Source organism: Parastagonospora nodorum (genome assembly GCF_000146915.1).
Source record: "Parastagonospora nodorum SN15 chromosome Unknown scaffold_40, whole genome shotgun sequence".
In the NCBI taxonomy this organism is placed as follows: Eukaryota; Fungi; Ascomycota; class Dothideomycetes; order Pleosporales; family Phaeosphaeriaceae; genus Parastagonospora; species Parastagonospora nodorum.
The window spans coordinates 241000-266288 of NW_001884588.1; the positions used below are offsets into that span (position 1 = coordinate 241000).

The 25289-nt window shown below is 52.4% G+C and overlaps 10 protein-coding genes across 10 annotated transcripts; 6 read left to right on the top strand and 4 right to left on the bottom strand.

Moving 5' to 3' along the window:
* Positions 1 to 872: 872 nt before the first annotated feature.
* On the top strand, positions 873 to 1201 carry SNOG_15792 (hypothetical protein; the record flags this gene model as incomplete). Its single annotated transcript, XM_001805878.1, has 2 exons — positions 873 to 997; positions 1054 to 1201. The coding sequence occupies 2 exons, from the start codon at positions 873 to 875 to the stop codon at positions 1199 to 1201; spliced, it is 273 nt and encodes a 90-aa protein (XP_001805930.1).
* A 1336-nt stretch (positions 1202 to 2537) lies between these two features.
* SNOG_15793 (hypothetical protein) lies at positions 2538 to 4023 on the bottom strand (the record flags this gene model as incomplete). The annotated part of the gene is made up of 1 exon (XM_001805879.1): positions 2538 to 4023. The coding sequence occupies one exon, from the start codon at positions 4021 to 4023 to the stop codon at positions 2809 to 2811; it is 1215 nt and encodes a 404-aa protein (XP_001805931.1). The 3' UTR covers positions 2538 to 2808.
* Positions 4024 to 4822: 799 nt separating this feature from the next.
* On the top strand, positions 4823 to 5602 carry SNOG_15794 (hypothetical protein; the record flags this gene model as incomplete). The annotated part of the gene is made up of 2 exons (XM_001805880.1): positions 4823 to 4875; positions 4927 to 5602. The coding sequence occupies 2 exons, from the start codon at positions 4823 to 4825 to the stop codon at positions 5600 to 5602; spliced, it is 729 nt and encodes a 242-aa protein (XP_001805932.1).
* A 308-nt stretch (positions 5603 to 5910) lies between these two features.
* SNOG_15795 (hypothetical protein) lies at positions 5911 to 7541 on the bottom strand (the record flags this gene model as incomplete). Its single annotated transcript, XM_001805881.1, has 2 exons — positions 6371 to 7541; positions 5911 to 6255 (listed from the first exon to the last, which is right to left on the bottom strand). The coding sequence occupies exons 1-2, from the start codon at positions 7469 to 7471 to the stop codon at positions 5911 to 5913; spliced, it is 1446 nt and encodes a 481-aa protein (XP_001805933.1). The 5' UTR covers positions 7472 to 7541.
* A 305-nt stretch (positions 7542 to 7846) lies between these two features.
* SNOG_15796 (hypothetical protein) lies at positions 7847 to 10532 on the top strand (the record flags this gene model as incomplete). The annotated part of the gene is made up of 5 exons (XM_001805882.1): positions 7847 to 7915; positions 7971 to 8285; positions 8335 to 9266; positions 9316 to 9634; positions 9667 to 10532. 5 exons carry the CDS (start codon positions 7847 to 7849, stop codon positions 10312 to 10314), a joined length of 2283 nt encoding a protein of 760 aa, XP_001805934.1. The 3' UTR covers positions 10315 to 10532.
* Positions 10533 to 10971: 439 nt separating this feature from the next.
* SNOG_15797 (hypothetical protein) lies at positions 10972 to 14844 on the top strand (the record flags this gene model as incomplete). The annotated part of the gene is made up of 5 exons (XM_001805883.1): positions 10972 to 11874; positions 11923 to 12117; positions 12170 to 13872; positions 13999 to 14165; positions 14216 to 14844. 5 exons carry the CDS (start codon positions 10972 to 10974, stop codon positions 14842 to 14844), a joined length of 3597 nt encoding a protein of 1198 aa, XP_001805935.1.
* A 1448-nt stretch (positions 14845 to 16292) lies between these two features.
* SNOG_15798 (hypothetical protein) lies at positions 16293 to 16910 on the bottom strand (the record flags this gene model as incomplete). Its single annotated transcript, XM_001805884.1, has 1 exon — positions 16293 to 16910. One exon carries the CDS (start codon positions 16908 to 16910, stop codon positions 16293 to 16295), a length of 618 nt encoding a protein of 205 aa, XP_001805936.1.
* Positions 16911 to 18362: 1452 nt separating this feature from the next.
* SNOG_15799 (hypothetical protein) lies at positions 18363 to 18863 on the bottom strand (the record flags this gene model as incomplete). The annotated part of the gene is made up of 1 exon (XM_001805885.1): positions 18363 to 18863. The coding sequence occupies one exon, from the start codon at positions 18861 to 18863 to the stop codon at positions 18363 to 18365; it is 501 nt and encodes a 166-aa protein (XP_001805937.1).
* A 776-nt stretch (positions 18864 to 19639) lies between these two features.
* On the top strand, positions 19640 to 20692 carry SNOG_15800 (hypothetical protein; the record flags this gene model as incomplete). The annotated part of the gene is made up of 1 exon (XM_001805886.1): positions 19640 to 20692. The coding sequence occupies one exon, from the start codon at positions 19640 to 19642 to the stop codon at positions 20690 to 20692; it is 1053 nt and encodes a 350-aa protein (XP_001805938.1).
* A 1832-nt stretch (positions 20693 to 22524) lies between these two features.
* Positions 22525 to 23932, top strand: SNOG_15801 (hypothetical protein; the record flags this gene model as incomplete). Its single annotated transcript, XM_001805887.1, has 5 exons — positions 22525 to 22698; positions 22752 to 22824; positions 23061 to 23168; positions 23289 to 23341; positions 23498 to 23932. The coding sequence occupies 5 exons, from the start codon at positions 22525 to 22527 to the stop codon at positions 23930 to 23932; spliced, it is 843 nt and encodes a 280-aa protein (XP_001805939.1).
* Between the last annotated feature and the right edge of the window lie 1357 nt (positions 23933 to 25289).

Sequence of the window (25289 nt, forward strand, 5' to 3'; positions counted from 1 at the left end):
GCGGCAGCGCGGAAGCGTACGCTCCTCAATAATGCGCGCTCGAGTCCCCGTGCGTGCCAGATCTTTCTGAAACCGAGGAGACCATTATCGGATGTACAGTACATATGTAGGTAGTATCGCATAATTATGCCCGCTTCGCCAAATGCTCCGTGGGGATGACCAGTCCGCAGTGGCTGAATTTCAAAGTTCAGATAACAAACCTCAGCACTAAGAAGCTTGAACCGCCGCCATGTACCGTTCCATTGTAGCTAAGCTCTGTGCAGGTGGAGGCACGTCAGCCAGTAAGGCTCCATGTTGGCGTTGATCTTGTTTGGAGACTTTCGGAGTATGCATAGCTACGTTCTACCTGCGGTGGGACGAAAACATGGATGGCTTGGCGTCAATGTGAAGTGGAAAGAATGAAAGCGACTCTCTTTAGAAGAGAGAGAGAGAGAGAGATGAAGGGCCTGATCCTACACGAAGTTCCTGCTTGATTGTACGGAGGATAGAGGCGTTGTGCTCTCGTTGTGGTTATGCCTATGCAAAGTGTCCCACCGGAGCTAGTAACATGCGATGATAATGTGAAGGGTTATTCAAATAAGATGTCATGGTAGTGATACTGTAAAAAGCCTTTCGAGTAAGACGATGTATTAGTAGTACTACCGAGAAGGGCCCTTCAAGACCTCTCTCAAGATCAAGCATCAAGAGCGAGTACACGGGCAACCTCTTTCTCAGTTCTATACAAAGCCAAACAAAGTACGTCCACAACTTCTCATTTTCATTTCCAACAATTCTACAACTGGAACTCAAACAATCTTCAGTCACTTTTCACTATAAAGCTTTCCATCGCTTTATCGATCGTATTCGCTACATCTGCTCTAGGCTACGCTACCATGGAAAGCTGCAGCTGGGAGAGAATCCCCTCCGGCCGCGCGCGCAAGCCTGCGAAGCTCAGGGAGGTCAAGCGTGTCGAGGATACAACAGAGGTGGCCATTGTTGTTGCACTGTGTCCACTCCGGTAAGTACCCTTTGCAGAGTACTTGTAACGTATGACAATGCTAATACACCTTGTAGGCGGAGTGCAAAGGCATTTGCAGCCCGTGGCGCGAATAGCTCTGTAAGCACTGTTCTTCTTTCCTCGTTCAAACGTGCTGGCTGGCCTCTGCTGATGCTGGGGAAAAGGGTGAGGAGGAGCGAAGAGGAAGAGAGAAGGGAGGGGTGAGCGGAGGGTAGGAAGATGGAGGCCTCGGGTTTCCAATCGACTATCGGGTGCGGCTTGAAGGTATAAGCAGATGGAGTTGTCCAGCGATGTCGTCACAAGTCGGAAAGTCTACGTATTGCTACTGCCTATTCGCTAGCAGTATGCATACATCAAGCCTTGTGCGAATGAAAAAATGTGGTCTTCTCCGAGCTGGCTGCGTTTTTCTCGTGCTTACAGTGACAGACGACGAGTGATGCTGGCGTCTGGTGAAAAGCTCAAGACGCAAAAATGGCTGGCATGCGTTTGGCCACCTCGTAATTTTCGATCTCTCTCATCACATTCTTTGGCAGCTCTTTCCAAGTCTTGAGCTCCCGCTCGCGATGTCTAGCCCTCGTACGTTGACACTTCGCTTGCGTATCGATGCGGTCCAATTCATTCCTCCACCGCGTGATTTCGATCTCGGTATAGCCTGCCTCGATGTTCTTGATGCAGCGGCTCCGCCAAAATTCGAATTCGTCGTTGGGGGAAAATCGTATGTCCCGGAGGATGTCGTAAATGGAGAGAAGAAGCGTCGCAATGCCAATGCCTAGTGCCACAGCTTGGTCGATTTCGCGAATGGAGTAACCGGTATGTGGAACCCATTGAACCTCACATTCTGATCCTTCTGGGCACTTCGGCCTGAAACGAGAGAATCCAGCGAGATTAGACAGAGCACATGCAGCAAGGACCACAACAATGCTCAAGCGAGCACGACTTCGTTGAGAACGAGAATCGTGGTAGATGAGCACGCACACAAGGGTCATGGCGCAGCTGCCAACCATAACAAAACTGCTCAAGATCATCGGGAATGCAGCGTTTTCATGATCAAAGTGAGGGAAATTGTGACCGTTTGCGTTATACCCAACAAGACCCATGATGGAAGAAGCTAACGTGGCCGTGGCCGTCAAAAGAAATCTCCGGACATGGCCATTATGGTAGGCCAGGCAGCATAGGACGAAGGAGAAAGGCACAAAGTCCATGCAAATAGCGAATGTGGCGTCCATCGTTGGGGTTGCGGTCCAGTTGTCCGATCTTGTCGCGTGAGATATCTCGTATAGCAAATGGCTCAAGGCGATGACGGGAAGCAAGAGGCATGCGAGAAAATCTCCCGTTATCGTATCGTATCTTCGGCTCGAGCGATTGAGAGACCAGGATAAAATGACCGCAACTGAGGTGCAGAGCCAGCAGATGATCGCGCCGGGCCCGTAGAGGGAAGACACTTGGGTCTCCATAGAGGCAATTGTGGGTGTGATTCGAGATGGAAGGCAAAGGTAATTATTTCTGGGATGCGCAGCTCCTGAATAAATCTGGAGGACTTGTGGCTGGGTACTGTCCATTTGTACTTGGGTGTGTGGCTGAATGATCATTATCCTGGTCGCCTTGAGCCGCCTCCTAATGTGAAGTAGCAACCACGGACATCTCAACAAGGCCCGTGCACGTACGAGGCGTACTTTGTAGGCTCCTGGACATCTGAAGATGTTCGACAACTGATCAGTGCGGTCTTGGCCTTGAATTCGAGGATTGCTGCCTGTTCGCATGCCAAGCTAAGGCCATATCGACGGAGTAGACTGTGAAAGCATTGTTTTGTCTCAAACATGTGCCCAACCATTGTCAGCCAGCACTTGCATTTCATCGACGATGCAAACCTCTCCAGCTTCCTTCTCCTCTGTCCTACGTCTCCACGCATGAAGTCGGCTCCGCACTTTCCACTCCGCTGTGCGGGGCGATGTCGTCCACCGTCTGATGCGGTTTTCCCATACCGCTGCATAGGTTCGGAAGAACGACCGAAGAATTGCCTGGGGATGAACTGCCTCGTATGCCTCCCCGCTATAGCCTACTCGAACTTGAGGATTCACATACGTGCGCTTCTGTGCCGTGTGCAGAGGATTGTCGACGTGGATAAGGCAGCATTCTGATCCTTCCAGATGCAAGGCTGCGAGCGAGTCTGGAATGCCCCGGAACCGGAGTTTGCCAGAGACGAAAGGTTCTGCGGGCATTACAACCATGCCATTCCAACAACTTGCTACTGGTGTGGGAAAACTCGCGAGCATTGCTTGACGCGACTCTTTAGCTCTAAAGTACGGCCATGTCTGCATGAGCATCCGGTGGCCTTCCGTGTCTTGTAGGGCAAACGTATCGTAAAACTGCGGAGGTCGGCTAAAGTCTAGCGAACAGGCAGCTGCATAGTCTCCGTTGTTCGTGTTCAGTAATCGAAGAACGTCCTGTGTTGAGAAGACGACGTCATTCAGGAACAGGACCTTGTCGAACTTTTGTCCTTGCCGTGAAAGCTCGAGCAGAGGGTCCACCGACCAATTGCGAAGTCGAGACAAGTATGGTATCCGCCGTAGCATCTTTCCTGATGCCGTGTCTAGCCACCCAGCAGTCTTCTTCTCTTCCGCAATTGATAGTTCGTCCACGTGGGTGGTGTTGGACAACGTGATATTGCGTCTGATGTTATGCGCCTCAAGCTTATCATCCAGCTCACTCAACACACTCTTCGTCTCATCCCAACTCCCACTCTCATACACCGTGACAAACACATTTTCCTTCCCAAGCTCTTTTGCCAGCTCTACCACGGCATCATTCCAATGGCTTCGCAGAATCTTCTCATTATTCCAGTGTATGCTAGCGATGTAGATCCGTTCAGACGATCGAGGAGCGGGCGCGGTTTCGGCTGTGATACTCGATTGGTAGTGGAGGATTTGGCTGGCGTCGAATAAGGCAAGGAGGACGAGTGCAAGGAGCAGGGCCTGTCTCACGGGGCGGCGGCGAAGGGGTCGGGGCAGGTGGACAGAAAATGACATCGCTGTGTCCCAGTACCAAGAGACATGCTGTTTGGTCGTCAGACTGGTGATGGTGAAAGCGAGGCAGACGCGACGCGCAGGGATTGTTGACGTGTGCGGCTACCGGGTAGCGAAGTGGGGCACGGGGCAGGGGAAGCTGTGGGGCGGCCCGAAGAGGCGCCTCAAGGATTGACCCCCCACACCCCCCCCCCCATGACGGACAGAAGAAGGCTGGTGTTCTGCACTATTGTCCTGGCGTTTCCTTCTTTACTTGAAACTGGGAAACAGTCGCAAGCATCTGAATGTTAAACTTTGCCGGGTCATCATTCGCTTTTCCCACGACCATGACCCTGTTCCGAATTAGACACCTCACTCACGCATTGAGATGCTGCACGCAGTAAAGCTCAGAGACACCCAATGCAAGAACCTCGAGATAATCTAGCGTGGCCGTATTGTGCATAAGCTGCACGCATAATGAAGACAAAACTGTGACGCGCAGAGGAAATACGTAAGTGCAGACTAATCTTGGCTATAAACCTCCCGAGGTGAAGGATGATTTATGTGTGATCCTGAATCACGGTAAGCATAGGTGAGAGGCGAGAAGCGAGAGATGAGAAGTGAGAAATGAGCCATGAGAGCCACATACGAGGTAAAGTACAGAAGAGAATTGTATTAGTATCTATCAGCGGTCCTACTTCCATTACACCAACACTATCCTGCTACTCAATCAACTCGCAAGCCTCAACTCAACCAAAGTAGGTGGCCTACTCTCAGACTAAACAAATTTTCCGAGCACTGACAAGGCTTTAGGCAGTGCAGTATGGCTGTACCCTCGAAGCGCCCAGTCAGCGAGATGGAGTCTCCGGAGCCTAAGTAAGTGCCCATGAAACTGCGAGGAGAGTCAAGAAACTAACCAATGAACAGTACAGAAACTAAGAAGACAAAGACCGCTACCGATTCCAACGAGACACAGGACGACGTAGAGACCGAGAAAGTGACCGTGATCGTTGGCGATCAAAACTTCCATGTCGACAAGGAAGTTCTCACCGAGAGATCCAAATACTTTCAGGACATGTTCGAGGGCACCAACTCAGACGAGATTATCAAGCTCTCTGACACTGAGTCCAAGTATTTCGCCGTCTACACCGAGTATCTAAACATGAGCCAGAACGGGAAGATTATGGGACAGACCTGGGACGATTTGGCAGCCCTTTTCAGCCTCGGCGAACTGCTATCCGACATCAAGTTTCATAACAAAATTGTACACACCATGGTCACCACCAGCGAGAAGGACAGCATTCGTCCACACGATCATGTTATGCGGTCGCTCTACAACAAATCTGCTCCGACATCGCCTATACGCCGCCTCATGGTCAAGATGACGATGAAACGGTACTACGACCTCGAAGGCTCGGACTATCAGTACGAGGACGAGTACTCGGTCGCGGTCATGAAGAAGTTGACGGCGCCCCAGAAAGAGCGGGATGAGATGTATGATGGAGTCATTCGGCCGGCAAAATACTATGATACGGAGAAGAAGAGGGCTCGCCGGGTTGCGAAGGAGACGAAGGCGTCGCGCGGTCGGTCCAGGAAAGCCTAGGCGGTCTGAAAGACACCGGTGGCTTCAAGGAAGTGTGAAGGCGTCATGGATACGGGGTGCACTACCTAGCTGCAAATGGCATGAGAGACACAAATCAACGTGTCAACATGAAGTGAAATGGATCTTGAACCCACACTCACGGTATGCATGCAAAATTTGAAGCAATTCAAGTGATGAACAGCAAGTTTGATAGCTAACACATTGAAAAGCACAAAGGCACCCCGAGAAAAGGAACGCCAATAAATGCCCATCTTCCCTTTCGTATTCCAAACTCCATCCCATCGCATACACATAAGATACATAAAAAGTTAAAACCCACCAAACCCACCGGGAAATCCACCCTGCTGAAACTTGAACCCCCCGCCTCCACCACCTTGTCTGAACATAAACTGCTGTCCTCCAAATGGACTCCCCTGGAACGGATTACCCTGCTGCTGCTCAGTGCTATTGGGATCATCTCCGCGATCGAACCTCTCCTTGAGCTCCGGATCCGAAAGGACCTCGTACGCCTCATTGATATTAGCCATTTTCTTCTGGGCCTCTTCGGGAGTCATGTTGATAGCCGAGGCCTTGTCCGGGTGGTACATTTTGCTCATTTTGCGGTAGGCGCGCTTGATTTCGCGCTCGCCCGGCGTCGCGGGTGAGGCCGAGGACTTTGTAGTAGTCCTTGGTTTTGGAGCGTTTGAGGAGGGTCTGGGCTTTGGAGAGGAGTTCGTGGATCTTTTGGTGTTGTTGGTGGTGTTCCTTGGCGTGTTCGAGGGTGCGCACGGCGTCTTCGAAGTCGTCGGCTTCGAGTTGGGTTTGGCCCTTGTGGATGAGGCCGTAGAGGGAGTCTGGGTTGAGTTGGAGCGCTTCGTGGCAGTAGGGCGTGCCTTTCTTGGTGTTGCCCATTTCGACGTAGGCTTCGCAGGTCATCTCGACGAGGTCTTGGTACAGGCCTTGGGGCGAGTTCTTGTAGATGTAGCCGGCGTCGACGTATTCTTGGAAGTCTTGCTTGACCTCCTTGAGGAGGCCGGGGCTGCCATCGCCTTTGTCGATGAGGAGTTTGGAGGCAGTTGCGAATTGACGCTTCTCAAAATATGAGCGGACCTTCTTCAGTGTTTTCTCGAGGTTCTTCTCGCGTCTCCTCAGCTTCATGCAAACTTTTGAGTCTGGATCTGACTGCAGACACTGCGCGATGTGCTTGATGCCCTTCTCGGTCTCGCCCAGGGAGTAGAAGGCCATGGCGGAGCTCTGGAGGTGGGGCTCGATGTCGCCCTTGTTGATCTGGAGCAGGTGCTGCAGGTCGCTGATGCCCTCGACGACCTCGCCCTTCTCAAAGCGACACCTGGCGCGGGTCTTGCGGATGTCGTAGGCGGTTCCAGCGACCATGATGGCGGTGCCGGCATGTTGTATGCATGCGTCCCAGTCGCCCTGGTTCACCGCCACTTGCGCCAGCATGGCAGCGCCCTCGGCTTCGTCTAGCTGTGCGATCTCGTCGGTCTTGCCCGCGGCCTCGTAGTCCTTGCGCGCGGCAGCCCAGTCGGCCTTGCGTGCCCGTATCTTGGCTCTCTGCACCAGCGCTCCCTCGAAGCCTGGCTTCAGCTCCAGCACCTTGTCGAAATCATGCTGTGCCTGCTGCGCGCGGCCCAGCGAAAGGTAGGCAGCGCCGCGCCTGAAGAATGTGAGGTAGTTTTGCGGGTCGCGGGCAATGGCCACGTCGAAGTAGGTGAGGGCGTCCTGCGTGTCTCCGCTGGCGAGCTTCACGCTGGCGTCCTTGATCAGCTGCGATACGGGAATGTCGGCGGGGATGTCGGCCGCAGAGAGGGCGCAGGTAAGCGGTGCCGCGGACAGCAGCCCGAGGGCTAGGGTGGATAGTCGCAGTATCATGGTGGCCGTGGCGGGTGTGGCGAAGGGTAATGAGCGACTGCAGGTGGGTGCGACGATGGAAAGGAGCAAAGGTTGCGAGCTTGGTGGTGTGTGCTAGGTCATGGCAGGTGCGACGGCGGGCGGGGCTTATATTGCGTTCCCCAAAGATGAAGTTGTAACTTGTCCTTTCACCATTTCCGCGTCCCCATGCCGCGCTAATGCACACCCCGGTCGCTGTAAGTCGCAGGGATGGCGCGCTCGGTCCCGTGGTGATGACATGCCGCGCATGCGACTGCGAACCGCCGCATGCCCAGGAACCACACCAGGCAATATATGGGGAAACCGCCGTCTTGCTTGCTTTCACGCCCTCTCACCCTATTTTCCGCTCCATAGGCCATGTCTCCCATTCGCTTGCGCATTGACGGCCGCACGTTCCGTGACCCCCAGAATCGTGAGGTCATTCTTGTAAGGGTTCACATGCGTTCCTGAGGCTTCATACTGATGTGCTGCCATATGACAGCACGGCATTAACTGCGCCGCCGATGCAAAATTCCCCGCAACACCCGATGTGCCCTCGCACGTCTCCGAGAACTTCTTCGACGGCGACAATGTTTCCTTTGTGAACAGACCATTTTCCCTTGACGATGCCGCCACACACTTCACGCGGTTACGAGCCTGGGGCTACAACACCATACGATATGTCTTCACATGGGAAGCGATTGAGCATGAAGGCCCGGGAAAGTTCGACGAGGCGTGGATCGAGCACACCATTAGCATACTGCGCAAGGCGAAAGAGTACGGCTTCTACATCTTCATGGACCCGCATCAAGACGTTGTATGTAGGCTTCGCTCAAATCAACCCTCTCATCTGACACGTTTTTCAGTGGTCTCGATTCTCGGGTGGCTCAGGAGCACCAATGTGGACACTATACGCCTGCGGCCTTGACCCGCAGCACTTTGCCATCACAGAAGGCGCACTCGTACAGAATACATACCCCGATCCCAGCACATTTCCCAAGATGATCTGGGCCTCCAACTACACACGCTTGGTCTGCCAGGTTGTCTTCACACTCTTCTTTGCAGGCAAAGACTTCGCGCCAAAAGCCATCATCGACGGCAAAAACATCCAGGACTACCTGCAGGATCACTACATCGCGGCATGCGGGCACCTTGCGAAGCGCATACATGAAGCGGGTGATTTGGACCACGACCCAATCGTGGGATGGGAGAGCTTGAATGAGCCTAACAAGGGCTTGATCGGCTACCAGGATATCACCGTTATACCAAAGGAGCAGCAACTCAAGAAGGGAACCACACCCACGGCTTGGCAAGCGATCCTGACCGGATCAGGAAGAGCTTGCGAGGTCGAGACGTGGGAGTTCGGTGGCATGGGTCCATACAAGTCTGGCACAGCCTTGATCGACCCTCAAGGACAGAGTGCGTGGCTGTCGGCAGAGCACGATGATACAAAATACGGCTGGAAACGTGACCCCGGGTGGCGCTTGGGCGAGTGCATATGGGCCCAGCATGGCGTCTGGGATCCAGCCAACGATAATGTTCTCAAGAAGGACTACTTTGGAACAGATCCAAAGAACGGTGCCATCATTGATACCGAATATTTCACGAACCACTACTGGCTGGCGCACTACCGGAGTTACAAGAATATGGTCAGGTCGATATTCCCAGATGCTATGATGTTCTTCCAGCCCCCCGTGTTAGAGATACCACCAAAGATTAAAGGAACAGAGGACGATGACCCGAACATGATCTTCTCGCCGCACTTTTACGATGGCATCACCTTGTTGACAAAGAAGTGGTAAGTTCAAGAATTCCTCGACACTGGTCCTCTTTACTAACATGACCAGGAACCGCGTCTGGAACATCGATGTCTTTGGCGTACTGCGAGGAAAGTACCTCACCCCAGCTTTTGCTATCAAGATTGGAGAAAATGCCATCAGAAACTGCTTTGCGCACCAGCTCAAAGCTATTCGAGAGGAAGGCACCGAGTACATGGGCGTACATCCTTGCATCTTCACGGAGATTGGTATTCCGTACGACATGGATGACAAGTATGCATACAAGACAGGCAACTACAGCAGCCAGATCGCCGCGCTGGACGCAAACCACTTTGCGCTCGAAGAGAGCTTGGCAAATGGCTTCACTCTATGGACCTACGTCGCAACAGTATGTATATCCATCTCTCATCATGCCCACAGACTGACGTTCACCAGAACAACCACTACTGGGGCGACCAATGGAATGGTGAAGATTTGTCTATTTTCTCAGTAGATGACAAGGCTGTACCCGCAGGCCCCTTCTCCTTGTCTGACTCCCGCGCATCGCTAGATCGAGGATCACCCTCGTTTTCGCGAGCACAGTCGTCAGACACTCTCAGTGTGACGCCGTCCAATCTGAAGAAGACTGTAACTACAGAGCGCATGAGCTCGTCAAGGACTGACGGCGATGTTGCTGGGCTGCGGGCAGCCGAAGCTTTTATTCGTCCTGCGCCCGTCGCCGTGCACGGTGACATCTCATCATACGTCTTCGACCTCAAGACGTGCACATTCAAGTTGGCGCTCACCGCACCGAGCTCCACTGCCGAAGATGCACCGACCACGGTATACCTGCCGGAGTTCCATTTCCCGTCAGGTCAAACGAGCGTGGAAGTCACGGGCGGCAAGTGGACCATTGTATCAGAGGAGACGAACGGCGCACTGCAGCAGACGCTTCGCTGGTGGCATGCTGAGGGCGACCAGAGCATTACGGTCAAGGGCGTCGTGCGCAAGCCTGGCAACGCGGTAGGAACCGAAGAAGACGAGGGCTATCTGGCGCAGTGCCAGAAACAGAATTGTGCCGTCATGTAAAGGCGTGGTACATGGTGGTGAGGCTCGATGCAGCTGCGGACGGATGCGTAACGATCACGCGATGCTCAGGTCACGCCGTCAGCAATTTTAGCAGCGCGTGTCTGCAATGGCGCGGGGAACAGGTCAGACTTGAAGTTGCATTTCATGGCGTTTGAGCGGATGTCGTGGGGTTATATGGCGGTATATAGTTGTAAATATCACGACCAGATTCTCGGAAAGTGCCAACTTGATGCCTGAATGCCTGGCAGCTGACATCGCGTTTCTGGGACGCGCCGGGCCCTGCACGTAACGGCAGCCTACAAGCGCGTCTGTAGCACACAGAATCTTCAGTCAGGACCGTCTTTACCTATATACGCCCGGTAGTCGGGAACACGTCACTCTCTTCACTCTGCATCGTCCAGGATCCGGCGCTTGCACTCTTCACCGAGTTTTGGTTCAGCGGCGGTGCCAAAGCTTCTGCGACCCATAATCTTTGTCCCTCCACCGCCCACGTCCCCGGCAACCCACCCGCAGCTGCGAATAGCCTCAACCTTATACCGCAACCTTAATACACACGACCGCTGCAGACAGGCGCAGCTAGCAAAACTTTGCTACCAAACTCACTGGGCGAGGTGCAGGAGCTGAGCAGAGGCGAGGCTATCGCAAGCCGCCTCGATAATGGATGCTGGGGGAGGCCACCAAGCCCCGCAAGCAGCCCTAGCGAACGGCAGCGGCGGCGCGCAACAGAGCCATCTGAACGGACACACACAGAATGACCTCTCGCAGGTGCTGGAGGCGCTGCAGGCCATCTACGCCCCCAATTCCAACAACGACACCCGCCGACAAGCGACCGAGTACCTCGAACAGGCGAAGAGACACCCGGATGCGCCTTCGCAGGGCTTCACCCTCGCGAATGACCGGTCGCAGCCTGCAGCGCTCCGCCACTATGGCCTCACTATGCTGGAGTACTCGATCAAGTACAAGTGGGAAGACTTCACTGTCGAGCAGGGCACAGAGCTGCGCGGCTCGGTGACGGAGCTCGCAAAGCAGACGGCCGAGGACGATCCCGTGTATCTGAGGAACAAGGTCGCGCAGCTGTGGACCGAAATAGCGAAGCGCAGCTGGGGCGCCGAGTGGCTGGACATGGACGAGCAGCTGGTCGCCCTGTGGCAGCATTCACTGCACCACCAGGCCATCGTCGTCTACGTGCTGGAGACGCTGTCCGAGGAAGTCTTCAACCGCGAAGATGCCACGGCTGGTCTGCGAGGCAGCGATCTGGGGCGCGCCTGCGTTGAGATCTTTACGCCTGCAGCTGTGCTTACAGAACACCTTCCCACGCGAGACAAGGGCCTGGACGTTCGCTGTGGAGAGGAAGGATGGCTGCGGAGGCTGTGCGACAACCTGGGCTATTGCCTCAGTCAAGACTACCAGAACCAGGAGGCGGTCCGGACCATGGCTGTCAAGACGCTCAATGCACTGCGGGCGGCTATGCCGTGGATAATACCAAAGGCCATTGGGGCGACGCAAGTCGTTGGGACTTTGTGTAGGGCATTAGCCGTGCCCGTGGTCGAGTTGCAGCTAGTAAGTGCAATCGCAACAGCACCAAAGCCTGTGCTAACAAGACTATAGGCTGCCATCGAGGTCTTCCAAGCCATCTACAACCGTCACCATCTAAACGACGACGACTTTGGCGAGCTGGTATGGCCAATGTTTGCTCCGGAAAGTGTGTCGCTGCTCCGAGAAGTATACAACTGGACCATCGCCGATCTGAACATCAATGACCTGGACGACCAGAAGTACACCCTGTGCAGGAAGCTATCTGAGGTAGGCGCTTCCAACACGCGCGTCACCCCTGAATTCTGACTAATGTGCGTAGCTTGCCAACAGCCTAGGTTTGTTCATTGAACAGAAGCCCCGACAAATCCCCGAAAGCAGCGACTTTGGTGGCATGCTAGGCTTCTTGTTCGATATTATGCGCCATCCGAGCCTGGTAGTTTCGATCCCCGTCCTACACTGCTGGACGAAGCTACTCAGGTCGCCCGTTGTGCGCGAGAACGACACGATCAAATCCATGATCGCTGGTCTGCTCGAGACTTCTTGCTCGCGACTGATTAGATATGAGTCATTGCCAGAAGACACCGAGGATGTCACGCTGCAGTTTCTCAATGAAGACATTGATACCGTTCCCGAGCGACATGCCTTTCTCGGCAACTACCGCCGCTTTTGCGCCGACATGATCGAGACGCTGGTACGTTGGATTCCAGTGGAGGCAATGGAGCATATTCTCGGTCAAGCGACCAATGTGCTGCAAAACATCTACCGTGACCAGCCTCCTTTCTCGCCACAGACATTCACCAAGAACTCGCCGACTGTGCTCAGGGTTGACGCTCAGATTACTGTAATTGATGCTGCGCTCAAAGGCTACTTGAAGTGGCTGGCAAGCCATGGCGAGAACATGCAAGAAGACGAGCGCAAACGAAGTGCATTAGAAGACTCATTCGAGCAATGGGGCAGGCAAATGCTGCAAGCGCGCTTCGAAGATCCTGAGATCGCAAGGAAGATTGTTTCGCTCATGTCGACGCTGTCCACGAAAGCCCTTGGTGATCGCCCTGCTTTTGCTCTCACTTTCCTCGAGTACATGCTCACGATCCGTTTGGCGGACGACACTGCCTACCCATTATACTCAGATGCGGTCAAGGACCTGGAGCGCATCTGTAGTCTAGAGATGCAGAAGCTGGCTATAAAGTTTGCCAATGACTTCATGAACGTGTACGACCAACTAGAAAGCAAGGTCAACGAAATGATCAATGATCCTACGACTGACGAGCGGCAACGCATGGCTTACTCTGCTTTCCTATTCATCATCATACATAGATGCACAGTACTGGATCGCAGTACACAAGAAGAGCGGATGCGGCTCATGCTCAATCAAGTCAAGGATGCATGGCAGAATGAGGAGTTTGCAGGCGCTGTCACCAACTTCCAATCATTCTGTGGAATCCTTGGCATGGGCCAACTGCCCGACTTCCTCTCTGTAAACAATTTCAGGAGCGTGAGTGATTGGTCAAATCAACCACTTGGTGGCGACGGACAGGCACTGCAGGCTTCGATTTTGGAGCGGTCGCAGCAGCTTCCACTTCGCCTGACCAAGACGCTGCTTGCGGCGACGACGGAAAAGCTGCGAGATGGTACACCAGCATACGACAGTGCTGCGCTACTATGGGCAGAAGCAATTCCTATTCTACTCCCCAATCTTCTCCAGCTTGTCAGCCATGCGCAAGCATTCAATGACATTGACAGCAACTGGTCACAACTGCCCGTCGAACTACAACAAGTCATTCGACGAGTCCTGACTGATCGCTTCTGGCAGGCGGGTATCTCCACAGAGAGTCGAGACGACTTTTTCGCAAGAGTCAGTGGCTCCAAATCGACGTACGAAGGCTTTGCGTCTACCGTGCGCGGTACAGTTCGACAGATTCGCGAAAGCTCGTACTTCATTCTCTACTCACTGACACGCTTCCGCGATGCTTTCTACGGCATACAGGACCTGCCTGGACCACTGAGTGAAGCACTTTTTGGGCACGCACATGCATTAACTGCGCACCACTTGTCGGTCTTGTTGACAGTATCAACGCATCTAATTGAGGGTTGTCCAGCATCACTCCGACCACAGTTTCTTCCACCGATGATCCAGGGTTTGTTCAGAGAGCTCGACCGCAAGATCTCAGGTGAATGGAGTGAGGTCGCTCGTCAAGTGGCGGAGTCAGGGGACAACGACAACCTGACAGATGAGATGAAGACGGAGAGCATTCTTCGCCAACTCACATACTCGTCGGTCTCGCTTGTCGCTGTCCTGCTTGACTCTCGGCAAGGTACGTTCCCTACTTCCCTCCGCCTCCCACACTACTAACCTCACCTCCAGAGTTCGCGCGTGCAGACACTGAGTCTCGTCGCGACCCCTCCAGCCCACCGATGTGCGACTTCATCCTCGCCACGCCCTCGGTTCTCGAACCCATCCTCCTTTTCTGCACCTCCACCATCCACGTCCGCGACACGCGCTCCGTGATAATGATCGTGCGCGTGCTCCGCTCCCTGCTCCCGCGCTTCAAGGAAGACTCACCAATCCGCTCCTACTTCTGCAACGACATCCTCAAAGCGTCCATCACATCCCTGCATGAGCCCTACTTCGTCGACTGCCAAAAAGAACTCGCCTCTCTTATCGCAGGCATCATCCATCTAGACGACACAACCCCGCGCAGCATTATCCTCAGCTTACCTGGCATGGCGGACGACCACCGCGTGGACCGCAAACTCGCCAAGTTGAAGAGCGTGAATCGCCAGGATGAGCGCACGCAGCGCGCTATTGTGCTCGATTTGCTGAGCAGTATCAAGGGCGTGAGTATTCATGAGCAAGGCAAGATGGTGCGCGCGGGCCCGAAGAAGAGAACTGCGTTCCAGGAGCAGTACATGAGCGTTGACCAGCCCGTGGGAATTGTGAGGGGTACGAGTCCGGGGTTGGCGGGCGTTAGTGATATGTTTGGTGGGGAGTAGTGGGTGCGGTGGAAGGCATACGGGAATATGGAAAGCATGGTATGCAGAAAGGAATGGAAAGGATGGGGATATTTAGGGCGGCACGTTTTGTTCATGCATAGCATTTAGGCATAGTTTCTCTTTTCTTTTTGGCTTTAGATGCTGCATGCATTTGATCGACATCTCTTGGTGCCAAGGGTACAGGAATAGTTTTAGAATAAAGTAATCAAATCAAACGCAATGCTAGATCAGTTCCAGTTTTTTTATACACGTTTTGACTCGAGGTTTCCCCATCTTTATCTCAAGATCTACACACCTTCATAAATTGTGTACTAGTACGATATACACTCCTCCTACCATGTGCGTCAGATGTTTTTTTGCGTCGTAATGACTCCCTATAACAGCATGCATCATCCACACATACACCAACAAGCGCAATGTGGATTTGAGACTGAGAGGCTTGAAATGTGGACGTTGTATGTAGTACCGCATTGGCTCTGTGAGTAGAGGTGGTGGGTGTGATTTTCAAGATTGGGGGCTTTCGCCTGGTAAGGCCATGAGAGTATTGGAGTACGAGACTTCTTTGATTTCTGATCTCGATGATGATGAACTGCATGATCCTGTTGTCGTGTCAAAGATGGACAGGTAATGGAATGTTGAATGAACTAGGTAGGGCATGTTCGATGGCTGCTCACTCGGGGTCTGGGGCACCACCGCTTCTCCTCGCAGTGAGAAGTACTCATCGATATCCTTCTTCCTCACTGTCCCACTGCGGGTCGAAACCCGATCCTACGATGGGGAGATACTCATGCCGCACGATGATCACCAATCGAAAGACAATGAACGGGAGGAATACTGGTAATGACTGTATTTCACCTCATCTATCAAAATCAATCCAATAAGGGCTGTAAAAAAAATGCCTTCTCCGCAGGGTGCTGCTTCGGTCCCGTACGTGAAGCCGCCCTATCCAAGATGCTTCAGCCCCACTAGGCTTCACTCAAGGCGGTCCACCAGCTGGACCGGTGTTATCCCAGTACTGATCGCCCTTCTTCCTGCACGTTCCAATCACACAGTAATGGTCGTCAATTACGCCCCGGTTCCCCTCGTTCGGCGACTTCATAACATAAGTCTTCCCCAGCGTGCCCGCACAAGTGATGTCAGTTTTTACATCATAGACCGTGTCTAAAACTGGTCAGAACGCATGTATGGTATGGTAGCGCGGGAATAGGCTTACACGCTGTGTGAGCTGTGTTGTACCAGATACACACTGTTTCGCCCCGCTGGCCTTCACACCGATATGCGTTGCCCGTCTGCCACGACTTCTGCACCGAGAAGGAGCCTTTGGTCCATTTCCCCTTGAAAGGGACAATCTCGGCGGAGAATCCAATGGAAAAAGAATCCGTGTTGGATTGGTCGACGGAGCATCCAACCGCCGCTCCGCAGCCGATGGTTTGCTACAACAGTTAGCTTTACAACTCCTCTCTGACAGACACGCATTGCTTGCTCACCGAAAGTTGCTTGTGCAGGTAGTTCTGATGCGGGTCGGGATTGTCTGCGGGGTACGTGTCTGTGCCTGGCGGGCATCTATTCTGTCGCGGGAAGATGCGGGAAAGAAACCACGGCGCGTCGTCGCTGCTGGGTGGTTCAGCAATCGGTTCAATGTGCTCCGTGGCGTTCATAATATCCACGCTACGCGACTTGAGTCGGCGGAACGACTCTTTCGCATGCTCGTGGGTGAAGCAGTCTGCGGATCTGGCTACGCCGACTGGCACGGCGACGTCGACGCCGGTGCATTCGACGATCGCAATGGTGCCGCTGTAGATGCGGTGGCAGCTTACGCCGCTGTCTTGAGGGATGCTGGTGGCTTCGAAGGTCTTGGAGCCGACGCTGAAGTCGCCGACGCCGTGCTCATCAAGACGCGAGAAGTCGAGGGCACCGAGCGAGTTACCGCATGTCTCAGCGAGGACGGTGCGGTCGGCGGATTCAAGTGTTAGGGAAGACTTTCCCGTGGGTTTCTCGTGGCGCCAGATGACTTTGACGTCTGCAGCCAACGCTGTGGCTGCGAAGGCAAAGAGAGCGAAGCGCATGATGAAGTGTATGAGCGCAGAAGACTGTGCTGAAGGAAGATGTATGCAGGAAAGCTATGATGAGGCTCTCATGTCGCGACTGAACTATGCATTTATACCTCGAGATGCCCCAGTACGGGGCCGTCAGTTCTCGGTGATCGTGTCTGTCTTCTGTCAATCTCCTCTTCCTCCACCGATGCTGTGCCGAAACCTTCACGCAGTACCACGGGATGCCTGAGGCACGACATAATCCACGTTCATGTCTATGCTGGTGGTTTCTAGGGAGCATTTTGATGTACGCACTATTTTTGGTACTCGCAGACACCTGCACCCCAACCAGTCCTCCCAGCTGAGACTAGCGCCATCTATCACTGCGAACGATCCAAGTCTCCCTCCAAAATCGGCACAGGATATTTCTCCGGTGTTTTGTTCCATACCGGTGTCCGTGTCCGTAGAGCATGATTTCTTTGGCGGAGAGCAACGCAGTGAGGCCTCCAGCCAACTACACACGGGCGCAGCCAACCAAACGGTCCGGATATGAAACACTAGCTACTGTGTATCTGCTTACGAGATATCCTGCGCACGAAGTCAAAAATGGCGTGCTGTGTATGATTGTAGTTCGCGCCAAGAGCACGTGGTTGTGGATAATGGCTCACAAGCTCTAAGGTCATGGTGCTTGGTCGATCAGGCGGGCCACTAACAGTGTTGGAGATCTACATACACGGTATGAATACCAACGTCAGGCAAAAAAATTTAACTTCTTCGGATCGATCGCATGGTTTCTGGCATCGATTGGCGCTGCTGAAGAGTAGGTATCATGTTTGGCCGTGATGACTTAGTCATGCTTCTCACCTTGTGTACCAGGTCGTTCCAGACTCGCCGCAACTGGTCCGAGTATGTCTGCGTGAGTCTTCTGAGTTTCTGGCTCACTTTTAGAAAGTAGTTTAACCATGTGCAAGTTTCAAGAGCTGCAAGGATTCGGTAGAGATACATGAGGGTGAGCTGGGCGAGTCTTGCGTGCACTAGATTATTATCTCACGAGTGGAGACAAACTTCGGTCGCACTCTCCATGTATTAACTCCAGTATGTGTTCGAAGTTATGTAGCTGTGTGGGGAGAGCGAGAATTCCTAATGACATACCATTTGCACATGTACAGCAGTGATTGCGGGCATGCCACTTGACGCGTACAAGCTTTTTGCAGCAAGACAAAACGCCGATCAGCAGTAATTATAACCTGCAGAGACGTATGATGCTACCTAGCTAGGCGAAGGGATGCTGTCGAGTACAATTGCCGCGCCGACCTGCTCCTGGAATGCGAAGTCTTGTTGCCACGACACCAACGACTGTCTTTGAGTTGGTCTTGATTGCCTCGAAGCTCAATTCCAGGAAAAAATTTCAACTGACATATCGCGTGGATTTCTACCAGATGAGTTTGCTTATAGTGTCCGCTTTGCTTCGCGGATCCTCGCTTTCTATGCGATGCGGTTCACCTTGAGTTGCCCGCGAGTCTGATGCGATCGCAAGGCAAAAGCCCTCCTCGCGACTTGCTGATCTGCACGTCTGTGGGCCGCCAACTCTGCCTTACTATTTGCTTCTATTGTGTCGAGGCTTTTCTGATGCTCGGCATTGTCAATCGTGGATTCGGCCAGCTCGCGAGAGACCCTGTCGACTTGGTGGTCCAATATGTGCAGTGCGAGGACAGACCTCAACATTGCTTGTTCCTCGAATTTCCTAAGCTTCTCCTCCTGGGTTATCAATCTGGCGGCGATGAAAATAACTCGTAAGACCTCGTGGACTCGTATGATGTCGAGTGCGGTGGTGTCAAGGACCAGGCCAGAAAGTTCGAACTGATCCTCAGCATGGTCGTGGACCTTTTCGGAGATTTCGTTTATCCATGTTGGTCTTGCGAACGCAAAGAACGCATGGATCCTCTTCGGCGCGATGCGGATGGCATCGAGATTCTTATTTGTCATGATGATATTGTTTGTGATGGTAAGCTTTGATGAGCGATAGTGTAATACTGCGTTTGCGTTTGCGTATCCGTACAATGTCTGGCAGGAGAGGAGCGTTGGATGCGGTGAGTTTCCATCGTTCTTTCAGCCTACTTATGGTTGAAGCTGCCTTCTCTTTCAAGTTAGTGCATGGCTCATACCTTCACCAAAATGCTAGAAACTGACTACATTCGGACATCACGTCTTGCCACGAGGCCCGGCAATGTTCCCTCAGCGTTCGCATTTCAATCAACCCACCTGCAATGACATGCTATTTTGTCAGACGCATTCTCGCTGGGCAAGGGAACGAAACACCAGCATTATATGGAGGACTTCTCTCACATGCGTGGAGTAACTGAAGTGGTCAATCCCTGGTCGCGAGTTGAGGCTAAGACTGGTGGGTGGTGTGTGCAATTGAGAGAGCGGTGAATATACCCATCGAACTCAGAGCCGTCTACAAAAGGGTTGCATCGAATTAGGCGCTCTCCGAATTATAGAGATGCTTGATTCTTGGCTGAGTGGTTGCTGTTTGAATCACCCACGCAAGATCGACAGGCTATCGACGTCAGCCGCCAAGAGTGAAGCTACCTCATTGGCCGCTCCCCGTCGTTACACTGACTGTGTAAGCACACGTCGGCATTTCTAATCGAACGAGAATTCACTTCCAGACCCTGCTACTCAGTACTGCGATACTATCCAGGACGCAGCCGCAAATCGAGGTCTTTTGCTTGTGTTACACGTTCACAGGGCGCTACAGCATGGCTGGTATTCCAATCGTCGATTTCGCCAAAGCCTCAGGCGGCACGCAAGAAGAAAAGAAAGAGATAGCGGGGCAAATTGACGACGCTTTTCGTCGAGTTGGCTTTGTGTACCTCAAGAACCACGGTGTGCCGGATGACCAGGTTGAGGCTTGCTTTGGTTGGGTAAGCCAGCAACTTGGAGCTCGAACCTCCATTGATTCCCAGACCATTACTCACACGCAGCAGTCAAAGAAGTTCTTTGAACTGTCATTTGAGACCAAAATGCTTGCGCCTCACCCTCCGGGTGGTTCGCATCATCGCGGCTACTCCGCACCTGGTGTTGAGAAAGTCAGTCAGCATGAGTACGATGCCAATGAAATCAGCAAGCTCCGAGACATTCCCGACTTCAAGGAATCATTTGAATCCGGCAATGTTGACGACGATGCGCAGCCCAATATCTGGCTAGTAGAAGAAAGACTTCCAGGTTTTCGTACTTTCATGGAGAGTTACTTCAATCTCTGCGCCGACCTCGTACACCGCATTTTGAGTAGTCTTAGCATCGCCTTGGAGGTGCCGGAACCTGGCCTCAGTTCCACCCATTCGAAATCATTGTTCCAGCTGCGTTTGTTACACTATCCCGCGATCGCGTCCGAAGAGCTGGCGCAGAATAAAAGAAGCAGAATCAATGCGCATTCAGACTTCGGCACGCTGACCCTTCTTTTTCAAGACTCGGTCGGTGGTCTTGAAGTTGAAGATCCGCATAAGCGCGGAACGTTCCGAGGCGCTGAACCTATCGAGGGTACCGTACTGGTGAACATCGGCGATTTGATGGCTAGGTGGAGTAATGACCGATGGCGGAGCACTGTGCATCGCGTGGGTATACCTCCCAGTAACGTTGATGGGGTTGTGAACGATCGATACTCGATTCCCTTCTTTGCCGTCGCGAATATGGACACCGTAATTGAGGCATTGCCTGGGTGCTTCGACGAGGTGAATAATCCGAAGCAGTATGAGCCGGTTACAGCTTGGGGGTATGTGCAGATGCGCATGAAGGCACTTTATGAGACCTGAATATTCATATTGCAGTCATTCTCCCACCATTATTGAGTAAACTCTTTGAATCGATGCTAACAAGTGAAGACTCCTCGGTGAAATCACAAGTCCGTTCGAAGCTCTCTTCCATCTCAACCATGTTTAATGTATGTTTGTCATCACATGTATTCTTCAAGGCCCTGTCCATCGCCACGAGCATCGAGGAAGATGCACGTCGATTCCGGAAGACACGTGGAAAGACGATGTTCACCAGCATGGTGCAATTATTGGCTGCCCAGACTCACACAGTATGTCGTAGACTTCGATCTAAGCGCACGAGCTACCCTAATGCAGTGATGAGTGATCGCCCAACTGCTATGTTAGCGCGGGTCTTCTATCTAGGACTAATGAATCGCACGTCACAAGATCGTTGGGTTCACAGCACTAGAAGCTTTGGTCGAAATTTTATCCGATCTGGAAGGAAAACTGCCGGATACTCGGCAATGTTAGCCGGCGAGTATACACCAACTGCTCGTGTATACATGTTCAGCCGCGCTTTATACAGACTGAACAACCCGTGCGCAGGGGAAGCACGCTGTTCGTTCGTTGCATCTTACATTCTATCGCACAAAGAAATGCGCTTGGATACTCCTGACGCTCTCGTTATCCCTTTGCCTTATCACGGTATACCCCCGCACCGAGCTAATTCGCATACCAGCAGATGTGTTGGTCAGGGTAAAAGCTTCAGATCATGATCAATGGTAAGCTCGCCGGCACTCGAGGAATGACATGCAGTGCTAAGATAGCTCAAGGCACGTCGAATCGCAAGCTAGTGCCCAATGCGCAACTGTGTGGCCAAGGCTGGGATTTAATAATTCTATCTGATTGGTCAAGGCCATGAACTTCCCGGAGAATTCAGTGAGCTACTCATCAAGCCCTAGAGGAACGTGTATCAGCTTCCCACGATTAGATATGCAGCATTTGTCTGGTGGCATGTTCTGCGCAAGAGATCGTTGCAGACCGCCTGACCTCCACGCCAAACCTGGATGACTACTTGTTTCAAGTTGTGATTGGCGCGCAGTGCAGCTACGGGCGGGAAAGAGATTTAGCTTGTCGAAACTAAAATTGCGAGGTAGGAATATCGAGAAAGCGATCTGCGTGCGGCGAGAAATCATAGCTTCCTGCCCGCGGGTAGACACACCTGGACCTGCATCTTCGCAGACATGACACGTAAGTGACCGCTGCGCAGGAGCCCATATCTTCTCGGTTTTGAAGATCCCGATGACAGCATGCGTGCTACACCGTTGCTGGCCACGATCTGCCCGCGGGCCGTCAGCTTAACGCGCTAGCTGAAACCTTGTGAAGTCGTTGGCTGGCGCCCAGCCTCATAAAACTTCGCCGGGCTACACCTAGGCTGTGGATCTCCATGCCTTCTTTATTTATGCCTCACAGTGGGGAAGCCCACAATATTAACAATTGGTTGATGCTGCACCGAGACGAGGGTTACCTCACAGTGGAGCCGCGCTTGATGGACGATGTTGTGACCATCATCTATGAACGAGCATCTACAGAGAAACCCCTTACAATCTGCCAAACAGTGTAAGTAATGCGCCGCACGAGTCCGCCCTGTCTCGGCCAACTATCACCAGGCACTAACATGACAGTGTTTGACATTCAGGCACTAGCTGGATGTTCATACCAAACTTACGCCATGCCATGACACCTACGCTGTTGCTACATATAGGCTCAGATTTCGGCACACGTTGAGAAAAACCTGCAAGGCTGGGAACACCCGTTCGCATTGACAACTCGTATCTGCTATAGATATCGCACGGTTGTTCCGAGGCATCTTGACCCTGCACGCGTCCGAGATGGCTTCACTCCCGAACTGGGTCAGTAACCCGAGCGAGACTCATGGCCCTCTCATGAGTGCTGGAGCCTGGTCGATGCTAGGAACATCTGCCGCCTTTTTGTTTGTTCGGCTCTATATTCGCCAAAGTCAAGGCAAGCTATGGCTTGACGATCTTGCACTTGGTATTAGCTGGGTAAGTAACAGACACAGCTTCAAAGCAAGTATTCGATAGCTCACATACTGCAGGTACTCCTTCTAGTTCAAGCCATCATAAATCAGCTCACAATAAATCTGGGGTTCGGCAAGCATGCGCTAGATGGTCAGTTCAAAGCCATTTTCTGTTGTGAATCGCACTCACTATTAGAATAGTTGATTTCAGTAATCTCGAGCGCATCGCATACTATGGGGCCACCTCACTGTCAGTATCTATCATCGCGATCACGCTCAGCAAGATCTCGTTCGGAATTACCTTGCTTCGTTTGACCATCACGTGGCCAAGATACTACGTTTGGTTTGCAATGGCAACGCTGGCAATATTTGCTGTTCCAGTTGCAGTAATTCCTTGGGTGCAATGCAAACCTCTTGCGAAGACGTTTGCAGACATTCTCCCAGGGAAATGCATCGACAAGCACCCTTCCGTAGTATACGGGCGGTTTCAAGCTGGTAAGTACAAGGTGTTAAGAAGAATCACCACGACACAGGGCTAATCTGAATGCAGTGTGGTCTGCAATAATGGACATATCTCTCGCACTATTGCCTTGGCATGTCTTATGGAAACTTCAGATGCAACTTGCGGAAAAGATAGGAGTTTGTGTGGCTATGAGTTTGGGAATACTGTAAGTTGACTCAAACTTCGCCTACAGTGTTTGGCTAACACAGTCAAAGAGCCGGAGCTACAGCGATTGTCAGAGCTAGATACGTTGAATTATTGACAAAACAGGATTTATCTTGTAAGTCGGGCGCGGAATATTTGGTTACTGCCATTAACATAGATAGACGATGCGTACAACACGGTACTTTGGTCGTTCGCAGAAACAGCTATGACTATTGTCGCCACTTCGATTCCAGTGCTCCGTGTTTTCCTGAAGCAAGCAGTCACCTCTGTGATTGAGAGCTATAACAACTCGTCAGGTCGCAGCGGAAATTCGCGAATCAACCCAGAAAATACCGCAAGCACATTTGCCGACGTCAGCAAGCGGCGGATGAGTAAGAGACGAACGGACACAAATTTGACAGGGTTTACGAATATCAGCAAAGAGTCTCTGGTGGAGACCGACCGAAGCACGTCGAAAGGCTACTTGGAACTGGATGATTTGACGGCCAGTGAAAGTATCAGGCGCGTCCCAACCGCAACTCCAGAGTCAATGAACCCGACAGAGCAACATGTTTCTCAATGGCCCCTCGGACGTGAGACCGGGGCAGTGTAGTTCATGAACGTAATGATAGCTTCAGGTATCAGTACATCATGATCGACTGGCGTATCTCAGATGGCTGGAATAATGACGAGATGAATCTTTCAAACCATATCATTCCTACTCAGCGTGATGGTTGCAACTCAACCGGACAGTCGGGATGTTGCTCCGGCTCTCCGCGGTCAATCTTCATGATGGTGATACGAGGGAAGAAGTGAAGTAAGCCTGACAGCGATCTCAACCAGCGTACACCGCCACGTGAAGCGACACTTCCTGGACGAAACAACCCAGATCTCGGTATCTCCCCGCTCGAGTCGAAGTTTGTGGTAAAGTTTAGGATCACTGTGCAGCCCCGCGGCAATCTTGAACTTTAACATCACACGCAATGCATCTTGCAATGCGTCTCGGATCACAGGGTTAACAAAGAGCGCTTGTTTGCTGGAATCATCGCACTGCCGAGACTGAGCGTATGTCCTGCCCATGTGACATGGGTTCGCGGCAGTGAGAGCGAGAACGATTTTGCCTCCCGGCAAGGATCGGCCCTACCAGGAACTCGATCCTTGTGCCACAACCCAACCCCAGTGTTGCAAATCCAAGATCTACAAAGCGTTCGCAGTTATCTCCGGCATGAGTCGCTGGCTTCAGGGACCAACTGAACCTTGCTGAATATCGCTCAGCTAGTTCCAGCGCTAAAAATTTAGGTTCGGGTGTGGGCCGTGGACCTGATCTTCCGCCGCAGATCCCATATCTCCCTTCCAATCAAGGAAGACGTTCTGAGTCGTTTCCAGTGTCGATCTTCATGCCACACTTGTGAGTGTGAGCAGGTACGGCGACTTTTCAGGCTGCACTGACACCAAGTCTGGGGAATTGATCGACTTGTTTTGTTGGAAGCTTTTGGAAGGAGAGTCAGTCGTTCTACGTGTGCGAATAAGGTTCACTTGCCCCGAATGATAGGCTAACATGAGTATATATCCTTCGTCAGGGCTCAGGCTTTCAGGGTCTGTACAGTTGCACTCTTTAACCCAGCTTCGATTCACTTTTCAAGATCGTCTCATAACCACATTCCTTACTTTGTCGAATTTCGCAACCATGAAGGTTTCTGTGCTTTGCAGCGCGGCGCTGTTCTCTTTGGGCAACTTTTGCCTTCCCAGCCAACCTGCTCAACAAGGATATCAGCGAGGATGCTCTTGCTGAAATCGCCGCGCTTGCGGCAAAGATTACTCGTGACGCGGAGGCAAAGCAGAATGGTGCTAATGTCAAGCGTGGTTTTAGAATGACGCTCAGCGTGTCAGCACTCTCCAGAGCACAAATATGTCAGGGTCTCTCTTCGAGAAAGTGGCCATGGTTCTTAAACGCTAACACCGATACACAG